At 40.1% G+C, this 11,636-nt stretch overlaps 1 protein-coding gene across 1 annotated transcript in view; it reads right to left on the bottom strand.

The window, feature by feature from the left end:
* Positions 1-1,305: 1,305 nt before the first annotated feature.
* The window catches only part of ACTR2 (ARP2 actin-related protein 2 homolog (yeast)), a gene marked incomplete at its 5' end in the record, with an annotated part of 17,591 nt that continues 7,260 nt past the window's right edge, over positions 1,306-11,636 (bottom strand). Inside the window, 6 exons of the mRNA XM_009875524.1 lie at positions 1,306-2,839; positions 4,061-4,193; positions 4,542-4,687; positions 5,390-5,539; positions 6,300-6,436; positions 8,768-8,840. Coding sequence (XP_009873826.1) covers positions 2,669-2,839; positions 4,061-4,193; positions 4,542-4,687; positions 5,390-5,539; positions 6,300-6,436; positions 8,768-8,840 — 810 coding nt within the window. The remainder of the gene's footprint in view (positions 2,840-4,060; positions 4,194-4,541; positions 4,688-5,389; positions 5,540-6,299; positions 6,437-8,767; positions 8,841-11,636) is intronic.

Here is an 11,636-nt window from a genome sequence, read left to right as displayed (position 1 = left end):
GGCTTAAAAAAAAAAAAAAACAAAACCCAAAAAACCACCCCAAAAAACAACTTTAAAACCAGATTGCTCTCACAGCAATATTGAAGCTGTCAGCTGAGAGAACACACACATACACTCTCGTGTGTGCAAACACCCACATGGAAAACCACGCTGAGCACAACTGGAGCACCCCATTCAGTATCTGGATTACGTACGCGTTCTTCTGAATCCACGGTAGCTGGAATTTAAAATGCTAGTGGCCTTTTTTCTTTTTTTTTTTTTATATATATATATATATACACACACACACACACACGGTTTCTGTGGAAACCCAAGATTCTGCACAATCAACTGACATTTATTACTCATGGTGCTGTGAGGTTCTCTAGCGAAAGGGCCAAATTCCCAAACCTTTACTCAAACAGGCACATACCTAACCGAAGCCGATGAACAGGGGAGAAGATGGTTTAGAAAAGGGGTTGCAGGGTCAAGATTTGAGAAACCACATGACGGATTGTCATTCAAAAGAAGGTTTGTTAAGTCATTCTTTGGTTTATTTCCATGATTCTCAACACTGTCGGAAAAGCCCAGAGACAGTCACGTGAGAAACCACAGCTCTAAAGCAAGCCCACAGCATTTTTAAATCTCGTGTTATTAAATGTTCAGAAGACTACAGGAATTCTGAGTACCCCTTACATTCATGTCCCCAAAAATCTAGTAACTGCTTAAGTGCATGCGCCGAGGCATGACCGGCATGCCTGTAAATTCATATTGTTCAAGTTAAGAGTAAATATAGCTGCAAAAAACCCCACCCACCTATAATTAAATGGTCATTACTAGCAATACTATAGCGACTGTCTTGTTATTAAAGAAATGCAGACATGGGTTCTGCCCCTTTGGCTCGCTCAGCCAAAAGGAAGCTGCCTGCTCGATTTAGAAAGAAAGCAAATTTTAAGAATCCTAGGGAGTTGAATATTTCCATGTTCCTGGGGTCAATTATTAATGTAAAAATGTAGACAAATGGCAAGTACATGAAAGCATATCTCGTACATTCCAAGGTTTGGAAGTCAAAAGCCAATCTTAACTTCCTTACCCTTCAATGTTATGGTAGGCTTGGAAAACCAGTAAGAAGTGACACGGTATTTCCAGGAAAAGCAAAGCACGACTAAGTCTGGCTGGAATTGGTAAGCAAGCAGTTTTTGCTACGCTTTATGTAAGGCAGATTTTATTACAAAGATAGTCACCAGTCTGCTAGTAGGAAGAAAACAGAGGCAACTATACTCGGAGAAGATGGCTGATAATTACTAGTGACAACTTCTATTTTTCAGAACAACTCAGCTTTAATGTACTTTCTGGAAACAGCATTTTCATCACTGGTTTTCGCTTCCTTCCCCATCCCATGTTAAGTATCAAGAATCAAGACTGGACAAAACAAATTGTGGATATTTACCAACCGACATCATCTCGCATTCCGATGTTATTTTTGAACTGGAACAGATATAGACCATTCTTTATAACCTGCTGCCAGCGGTTGTTTATAAATACCTGCTTGCTGCAATAAACACTGGTCGTTGACATATTCATCCGCAGTAACTTGGCACTATGTTAATATACTTGGAAAGTTTAATGGAAGTGCTTCTGATGTACATACAAGCACTTAAAGCATCAGACTTAAAACTTAGTTTTTTGGGGTTTTAATATCTCTGGTTACAGTTTTCACAAGCATTTCTGAAAGTATTAAATCTCTTCAGAAGTTTAGAGGCTCCTGTCTCAGCATATCTAAGTTTCTCAACAGTTACAGAATAGCTCATTTAACATTCTTGCTCCCTATGCCGAGACAACACGGTACCAAAATTTAGCTATAAAAAGAGGCATTTTTGGTCAGACTGACCCCCAGCTATCCCTTAACAGAAAAGCAACACAGCTCAAACCTGTCTCCTCCCTCCAGAAGACGACACCTAAGGCCACAAATTTACATTTGCCAGAGTATCAGGTGTTTCTCCATTTGTGGCAACTGTGTACATGCCCACTCAGAGAAATCCAGTACGGAAGCCTTTAAGGATAAACCACCTCAGAAGCCAGTTTAGGCAGCAGTGTGTATGGAACCACGTTACATCAAAACAGTGTGTTAAAGCCATTCCAGCTAGTTAATCTAGTTTCTACCAATGTTTAATCAAAATTCCTAATTGCAGAAAACAAAAATTTTTGTTTTAAAAAAAATCTTCATGTAGAGAGAGGCAGAAAGATGCAAAGAGAACCACCACAATGATCCAATAGCAAAAATTCCTGTTTAAAAGGTTTTCTTACGCTAAAAAAAAAGGCACACAACCCCTTGTGAACTAGAGACAAAAGCTAGCAGTACTACAGCAATAGACCCAGAAGAAAAAGCCTACCAGAATTACCCAATTGCCTACTGGGAAGGAACAATGAAGTAGACAGGCTGCTCTTGCTCTGTTTTGTTTGCAGGGAAGTGGTCAAATTTAATAGTCAAATTTAGCCACGTTAAGAAACTTTTAACAAAAGCCACCCCAAGAAACCAGAACAAAAACTGACCTTTGGGTCAAAAGGCCACAGACGGGCCTTTCCATAGCATGTAGCTGAGTGAGTTCAGAGATTGGCAATGAAAGGAGAAAAAAAAAAAACAACAAAAAAAAAGCTTTAGACATGTGATGGGAACAAGCTTTGGGATTTATCGAACAGTCACACCAAGCTTCTCCAGCACACGCACTCCCTTTTCTTGGTACTCTTGTCGGGTCATCCAGAAGTTGTCTTTGTCTTTCATTATATCTGCTAGGACCGCGCCCCCCAAAAACACCATGTGCTTTCGACGAGGTGGATCTTCAATTCGGATCTTAAATTTCTAAGAAAAAGAAACGAAACTGTTACTAGGACTCTGGAGACAAAAATTGTGCTTTGCACCAGAACAATGAAATGGAAACTTCTTAGTGAGAAAAATGCAACCGAAAAAAACGGAATGGCAGCACAGGACGCTCTGCGTGAGTTTCCAGCTTGCGCAACCAAAGTAAAATAACTACTTTGCACTGGAAACCAGAGATGGCTGTTGACACTTCCCCCCAAAATTATGCTTTCGGTGTATCCACAAGAAGTCCAGGAGTCAGAGCACAAAATTAAAGACTGTATTTTTACATTTTATGAACATGCTAGAGAGTGAAATACTTTCTAAGCTTCAATGGCTAAAATGATCAGAGGTTACCAGATCATCAAATCACAAAATATTCTAGAATTATACCAAGTTTTAGAAGGGCACATGGAACAGATTTTAAATTTCCGACCTAGACCAGCTTAGCTAACTAATACTCCCTTAAATTATTTGATGCTAACGCTCTAACTTTGAGAGCAAAAATGAGTACAAAGCTATATATGAAATATCGTCTTAGACTTAAAATATTCTGCACAATTGAGTCATTCCATATAGCTACAAAAGATCTTCAGAGAACACTGCACTGAAAACCAGAGAAATTCAATTCTGTTCCACATCAGAAGCTCCACTCAGAGGAATTTTCTCTCTAAATATCTCCCCCCTGAGAAGCAGGCAGCACTACAGTGCAGTGTTACCCCCGTAACCTGTGTGTGGCTGTTGTCTGCTCAGCACCGTAACCAATGAGAAGGGAAATTTACTCCGCTCGTAGGCATGTGGGAGCTCCAGCCTCTTACTTTTGAGTGTTTTGCTTAGAGCATGAACCAAAACTTTCAGAGATTAAAAAAAATAAAATAGAATTTTTGCTCAATGATGACTTTAAGGCCCTAAACCTCATCGCTTTATTTAACCTACGTTACAAATCGTGTCCCAGCATTTACCAGCCCATTTCACATCCAAACTACCCTAAGGCTTCAGGAATTAATTGCTGTTAGCTCGGACTAGAAGGTGGCTTCGCTGCAAGTACATACACACAAGCCACCTAAAGCAACCGCAGGGCTGTGAAGAACCCAAAGCTGTGATTTTCCAAGTTTATCGAGGCCCAGCCGCAGCTTCTGTCATTTCTGACTACTTGGTTCCCTCTAGTGGGGATTCAGGCTAAACCTCGGCCCCACGCAAATAAAGCCGCGACTCGGTACGTACCGAGAGTTTTTCCACATCTCCTTTCAGAACTCGCTCCAGGTAGAGCTGTTTAAGCTCCCGCTCCAGTCGCGAAGGCAGCCCCGGGTACATAGTGGACCCTCCAGACAGCACAATGTGCTTGTAAAATTCAGACCTGACCGAAAAGACAGAAAAAAGTCTTTCTGGTATCACATAACATACTCTTACTAGTACGAGTACCTGTCCAGACAGGGGTGTAAATGCAAATCTAAGAAAGAGTCACCACACGAAGACAGACTTGGGCAGACTCGCTCAGGCTTTTCCAGGCATCCCAGAAAGCAGAAGCAAAAAACATTATTGTGCTCACCTGGACCAAGACAGGCAAGTTTCCAGGTAACTTGTTATGCTCCAAGATCTCAGACCGAGCCCCACTCCCAACATAGTAGCGTCCAAACCAAAAGCCCTTATTTTGTTTGAATGCACCCTGTACCCTGACAGAGGATTTGACGTGTTCTGCCCTTACCTGGTGTCAATGTCAGCGGCCTGGATGGTGTTAAACAGCAGTTCGGCCACGCCAACCCCCTCGACATTGATTAAGTGAGGCTGGAAGAGAGCCTCCGGGGCCTCGAACCGTTCTCCACCAACTTTGATAATCCTGCCATCTGGGAGCTAGTGAAGAAAAAAACACCATTTAGAAGACTACTTTTAACCACGTGCACACTAAACAAGGCGAGAGGAAACGATCTACGTCGTTCCCTAATGATTTAAAGCAGGAAATCGTTGATAACTGTCGCTACCGAAGTCGTTTGGTACTATTAGAAGAACATACAACTTCTTCAATCGTTATCCAATTTAGAGACCTCAGGCACTAGATACATGGATACTGACGTACCAAACACCTCCTTGCAACACAACTTCTAATGCCGATTTAGAAGATCACTTTACAGCAAGAGTAATGTTTTCCTGCAAGATTCTTTTCTTCCATGTGTGATCGCAGGAAGTTTCCACTAAGAGCAAGTTTACCATTCTCGTCTCACACACACCACTGCGAGATGGATGAAGCCGAAATAATCTGACCTGCTAGAGTAAATCCACTTTCTCTACGAGTTCCTGTGCTATAATATTCAAATTTCAAGGACCTACGATCACAAAAATGAGCACAAAGTCTTACGGAAGATTTGAAAAGGAAAACAAAAAAAGCTTTCAAAAGTTTTCTCAGAACCAAGTAATCTGATTCTCCAGACTTCTGTCTCTGGGAAGTGAGCTACCTCCAAGGAAAAGCTTAGAAGGAATCAAAGCAAAGTGCTACCTGAATTTAAACTTAAGAAGTTTAGGACCAAAAAAAAGAAAAATCAGTTTCAAAACACTCACCGTGTAGGATTCTACTAGTACTGTGGTCTCTAATGCCAGTTTCTGCTCCTGCTCAATGTTATATCCCACGTAGCAGAGCTTCTCCTTGATCATGCGAACAGTCTCAAAATCCGCCGAGTGGTTGAAAGCGTACCCTCGCAGCAAGAGGAGCTACAGGGACGTACAAGGTTAGTGCTAAACGAGAGGAACAGCCCAGATCTCTTGGAGCAGCAGACGGGTACGTTCAAACACGTGTCTTTGCAGTTAAAAAAAGGGAGATGGACTTTTAAATTTAGTATTAAGTCAAATCTGTCACAGCGTATCCGTCATTACCAGACCAGCAGAATAGCAACAGCATTACTCCAAGTGGGAAATTTTGTCATTACAAGTTCCAGTACAACCATTACAAACACAAGTTAACCAAAATAATCCGTATTTTTAGGACTTCAGAACAATCCAGTTTAACTGCAAGATTTGTCAATCTGTTACGTTGCTTATATTTAAACAAAACAGTCTGTAAAAAATACTGTCTTGCTTAATAATCAGGGAAGAATATTTTTCACACTGTAAAAAAAAAAGCCTTTATGAAAACAGACGAGTAGAAATGATAGAATACAATTTTGCTTTCATTTTATGCATCAAAAAAAGTCAATACTTGAGTTTTTCCTTCCCAAATATGGAATAAAGTCCCTTCCTGTAAGATTGCCACTAAGAAACCGTGAAGCCTCTGAATAATAGCAATAACCCCCCGTGTGATTTAGATGAGGAAACACACTAAGGATAGACTGAAGCAATACAGAGAATATAGGAGCTCCTTATGTAATTAACATATGAATAATAAAAGGAAAATGTTCTTCCTATCAAAGGATTTTAACTTGAACCAATGTACCACAGATCCCAGCCTCAACCTTAACAATTCTTTCCAGCTCACCTTAATGAGGTACCTCGTGATATCCCTGCCCGCGATATCCAACCGTCGGGTGAGGTGAGGGAGAGAGAAGCCTTCGTAAACTGGGCAAATATGAGTTACGCCGTCTCCAGAGTCCACCACCACCCCGGTCAGCAAACCTAAAAAGGCACAACCTTTATTAACACCTTCATGATCGGAGCAGAACAGTAGCGAGTTTAAAGATAGGATTTCCCACTGTAATCTTAACACAATCTCTGTTCCTCCAGTCATATTGGGAAAAGTAGTCACAATTTAAAATTATTTCCATTCCGCTCGATTTTTAAAGTTAAATTTTTCAGACTAACAAATTCTTTCATATATTGTTGTGGGTTTTTTTTTAAAGTATTACCTCTACTTTTTCCTAGATGCTTATAATTCTACTATTCACAATTTTATCTGATGTTTTGACATCTTAAATTGCACTCCAATTAAAGAGAATATCTAAGATCATTAAACGCTTGTTGGGACACAGATTCCTCCTCAGATTTAGCTGTGTATCTGCAACCTTATATTAATTTCTCCGATATGAAGAAACCTACTCGGTCCACAAGTTTACCTTGTTACAATTATTTTATGACTTGTTCATTTTGACTGGTATTCAAAAGCAAAACAGTGCTTTCATCGTAAGGTACAGAATATTTGGACTACAGAGCACACCTATTTTTTTTTTTTTACCCAGAAAACAGTGTTAGGCTGAATCAGATCCATGTTCATAGACCAAAGAAATTAACTGCAGTGAAAAATGTTTGCCACAAAACCATTAAATTCTGTATCACAAGCATGTAGAAGCAAAAGTTTCTATACTTCACTAACAAAATAAACAAGAAGCTGAATTAATTGTGTACGCTGATTAGAAAACGGTTTTACAGCTTCTCACAAGCTACCTAAAGCAAGAAAACATATTTTCAGGGGAAACTTTAAAACAATGTCAGAACATTTAATGCCTAACGGCACGGTGCATCGGTCTGGCTACTCTAATTTGCTCAGGCTTTGTGAGCAGGAGGCAAACAAATTGGTTATTTGTCTCGAAGGAACCAAAGAACGCTCCTCGGTTTAGCTGCGTGATCAGATCTTCAGATTTAGTAGTGAACTGGAATAACCGCTACACAAACACAGCAAGTCTCGCACTCGGACACACGCGATCCGGAAGGAAACCGTCAGTCACAAGGGACTACACCTAACCGTTGGCAGGAATTGCTCAAGAATTTCCTAATTAGAAACAGGGTTTCATATATATATTTATATAAACCCCCTTTTTTACCTTTAAAAGGCACACGAGCATACAGAATTCGAGGCAAAAGCAACCGTTAGTCTTAAGAGAGTTTTAACAGCAGCCTGAAGCAGTGCCGCGCAATGCAGAATGTCTCTCTATGTAATTTTAGCCACTACTTTAACCTTGGATGTGATATCAATAAGCAGGATGCTTTAAAGGTGTTGGGTTTTTTTTATTTTCAAAAGCAAATGTTCTATTTCTGTGCCACCTGTTTTTTACAGCTTCGAAGATCTGCCAACTTTGTTCTATGTGGAAACACTGTGGACCGCTCTAAGTTGTTTCACGTTTTATTATTCACAGAGTAATTGAGTGCTATACAGCAAAATAGATGCACAAATACAGCGGAATTCAATTAGTCAGTTAAATACTTACAAAGAATCAAACCAAAGGAAAAAAAACTAGAAAGAGTAATAGCACAGGTCACAGCAAATGAAATTAATATCCAGGTCTGCGAAAGTGGGTTTGGTTCGACTAGTTTTAATGACCTGCATAACAGAGCCAGCTCTCCAGCACCCCATCATTTCTGCTCTTGGGCACAGAAACTATGTCGACATATGAACAGACCAAAATATTTATATCCTGCTGTGTGACAGCTAAAAACACCAAGCCACTAGTAAACAGTTGTCAATAGTCATGTTATTGGAACTGGCGTGCTTGAGTAACTTCTTAAAATCCAAGACGGATTGCAGTCAATGGGAGAATTCCCATTGAATTCAGTAAATCCACAAGTTTCTCCTCTGGCTGAGGATCACTTATCCTAGCTTATCGACAGCAAAAGAATTAACTTTTCTTTTCGTTTTCAAACTGAAAATAGTGCAAAAATCACCTAGCCATCTTCTTGAAATTCACTTACGTTATTAAGTATTTCCTTTATCAGAAAATTAAAAGCATGTCGTTAAGACTTGATGCCAAAGACTAAAATCACCACACCCCGACACACGGACAGTTTTGATAAACCAGGTTTTTACATTTCCAAGCATGTTCCCATGGTTGGTTCAGGAAAATAACACAAGTAGGGGTAGCTATTGATGGTTTCTCAAATCAAAAAACAAGCTTGTAAGTCACTCTCAGCTTACAACAGAGCTGAATTCAGCCCAAGACCCATTAGTCCCATATTAGTAGCTTGGCTCAGCAACACATTTATAAGCTAAACAGATTTTGAGTTGTCTTTACCTACCTTGAGCATACAGTGTAAGAACAGCCTGAATGGCTACATACACCCCAGAAAACTGGTATGTCTCAAACATAACCTGTAAGATGAAGACAAAAATTCATGTCCAAAACAGGCCAAATACTTAACAAGAAATTTCACAGATGCTTGAAAACTGTGTTTCTAGAATTCCGTATTTTTGCTAGTCAAAAACATTTTTCAAGAAATTTCATTACAGATTCTACCTAAACATTAAAGTCCTACTTGCTTTACGGCAGTAAGTAGTACATTCAGTTCTGTCTTACCTGTTCACACAAGACAAGCCACGTGAAATATTCCACATCCGCTCAGCAACAAAAGCGAATACTTAGAAGAAACCCACGCAACAATTTCTGCAGCTTTCCTAAAGCCCTTTTCCAAAGTGCTTAACGAGTGGGAGGCAGTACTTGTAGACCAGCCAAGTACTTCATGACTGAAGCGTGACTGGGGAATGAAATGTTTGTTAAAGGTGTATGCTCTAAACCTGACGACGTTAAGGGGGTTGATATTCTCCATATCAAGCCCTACGGACTTGGTGCAACTGCAGGTTATGTCAAGACCAAACACGCTCCTGTGCGTACGGGTCTAGAGTAAGCCCAGTGTCCCAGCTTGTCCTCTGCATCTGGGCCACTTTCTTACCTTCTTTAGAGAACAACTGACAACAAACTTCCACAATTAGTGCAAAATCCACTGCAAAAGAGACCGTACAGGCAGGGCTAACTCTGTCACTAGACACAAGAAACCGTGGCTTTGCAGAACGCTTACGGAAACATGAGAAGTAACCAGCCTAAGTTCCCCCAACCACTAAACCAGTCTCAGTGAAGAAACAGAGTCTAAGATGAAAGGATGAAGAGTTTATAGGATCTTGTCTTCTTTATAAAAACAAAAAAGGCCAAGTAAACAAATCGTACTGTACAGCGGTTTTCCCCTCAAAATGCTTTACCAGGAAAAACAGACAAACTCTGATGAGTCCAGCACGCGCAGAAGTTTTGCTGTTGCTATTCTGCAGCCTCCTTGAGCACTTCTGCAACTTCTAGGATTAGAAACTAATTAAATCCTAAGTACTCCCACGGCTCAAGTAAAAGATATCTAAATATTTTTAAAGAGAAAAAGCTGATGCTTGACAATTTTAGAATTCTGAACTATTTAAAGAACCCCCTCTGTTGGAATAGCATGATTTTAAACGTCTGGCCGTATCAAAAACCTGATCCTTGCAAAGTCAAGTTAATTATTTCATAGCTGGATCAAGCACAGCAGAAGACCCTCCGGAAAGACTGAGGCCACCTTTCTTGGAATATTGGCTGTGAGCCCACGGTGTAGCCGAAGTCGAGCAGAAAGGAGCACTGAGGGGGTGGGCTGCAGAGCACCCTGCCCTAAGAACATCATGCTTTGGGTTTTTATAAACCCTCACTGTGAATGGGGAAATATAAAAGGAAATTTAATAGAGTAGTCAGGTGCATGGGCTAAAAACAAGAGAGATATTTCAAGGCTGGCTAGTAACTTCCGTAAGAGCCACAATACCGCACATACGCAGCAGCTTCACAAACAAGAAGTAGAAACGTCTGCCAGAAAAGGAAGTCGATGGGGCAGCAACTCAAAAAGAGATCCCGTTCGAGTATTGTCTAAACCCAGCGCCATTGCGAAAGAGGAGTCTTTCAAATAACCTCAGTGCTTACAAAATGAAAAACTAATTGAAGAAAAATCTCAATTATCATCTTCATACAACTAAATGACTATTCAACTAGTATTTGTTACTGCCTTTCCATGTTATACCAAACCTTCGAAGCCACTGCAAAACGTTTTTATAACCTATGTTTAGATTATATTTAGGCCTTTGGGGGGGTTGTTATTCTCTTTCAAGACATTTAGGTCTGCTCTGTTTGACATGAAAAATACCCTGACACGGCACATATATGGTAAGAAATCTTAAGATGTAAACACTGAGCAGGATGTTCTCCTGAAAAGATTCTTCTTTTCATGACAGCAGCTTTTGGATTACCTACAAAGTGACGCTCTAATTAGGCACAGAAAGGAAGAACTGAAAACTGGGAAAAAGACAAAGAACAGAAGTTTGGGTTTAGAAGTGCCTGTGCTGGAGTATCTCTACAGCTACACAATGTGCCTGGCTGCTCCTGAGAGGATTGCAGAATGACAACGCAGCAGATTCTGAGAGTCAAACAGCAAACACTCAGTTAATCCGAGGAGCAACCACACTATGAAAGAAACAGCACTTTTAAAATATATTTTTTACAGTGTAGCTGTCATGCCAACAGTTGCTGCTGTTACTACGTAGCTGAGTTTGTTGGAGCGATGGGGCCAGAAGAGAGAATTACTGCAGGAGAGAATGAAGTGGAGCACATGTAATTATCTATCATCTTGATATGGTCCAGATGACTAAGCTTTTCTTTCAAAATGCTACTGCACTGTATCATAAAATGCAGAGACGTAATTATATTTGCTGAAGGCTTTAAGAAAAATCTTAATTCCGTTCTCTGCTTCATACCAGGCTCATCTCCCTGCAACGGAAGAGTCTATGTCAAAAACGGATGGAGTATAAATATCTTGCAGTTAAATATGAAATATTGCTAGTCTTCATAACACTGTGATCCATTCAAAATATTAATAGAAACAATAAGCTTCTGTTTAAATCAATTTTAAATGTATAAAACTGGATCCCAGGCCTCCCTAATCCTCTGGATCATGATTAAGCAACTACAATCCAGTTTTAAAAAAAAACACAAATGGAGCAATACAAGTATTTTATCCCACTTCAGAAGCCATGCGAGACTTCTCAATTTATGGTATAAAATTACTCAGTCTCAGAAAAACTAAACCCCCAGCCTTCTGTGTTCAGCAG

Source organism: Apaloderma vittatum, unplaced genomic scaffold, assembly GCF_000703405.1.
Source record: "Apaloderma vittatum isolate BGI_N311 unplaced genomic scaffold, ASM70340v1 scaffold10188, whole genome shotgun sequence".
Classification (NCBI taxonomy): domain Eukaryota; kingdom Metazoa; phylum Chordata; class Aves; order Trogoniformes; family Trogonidae; genus Apaloderma; species Apaloderma vittatum.
The sequence above is the reverse complement of the archived record's forward strand: the minus strand, read 5'-3'. Positions and strand labels throughout refer to the sequence as shown.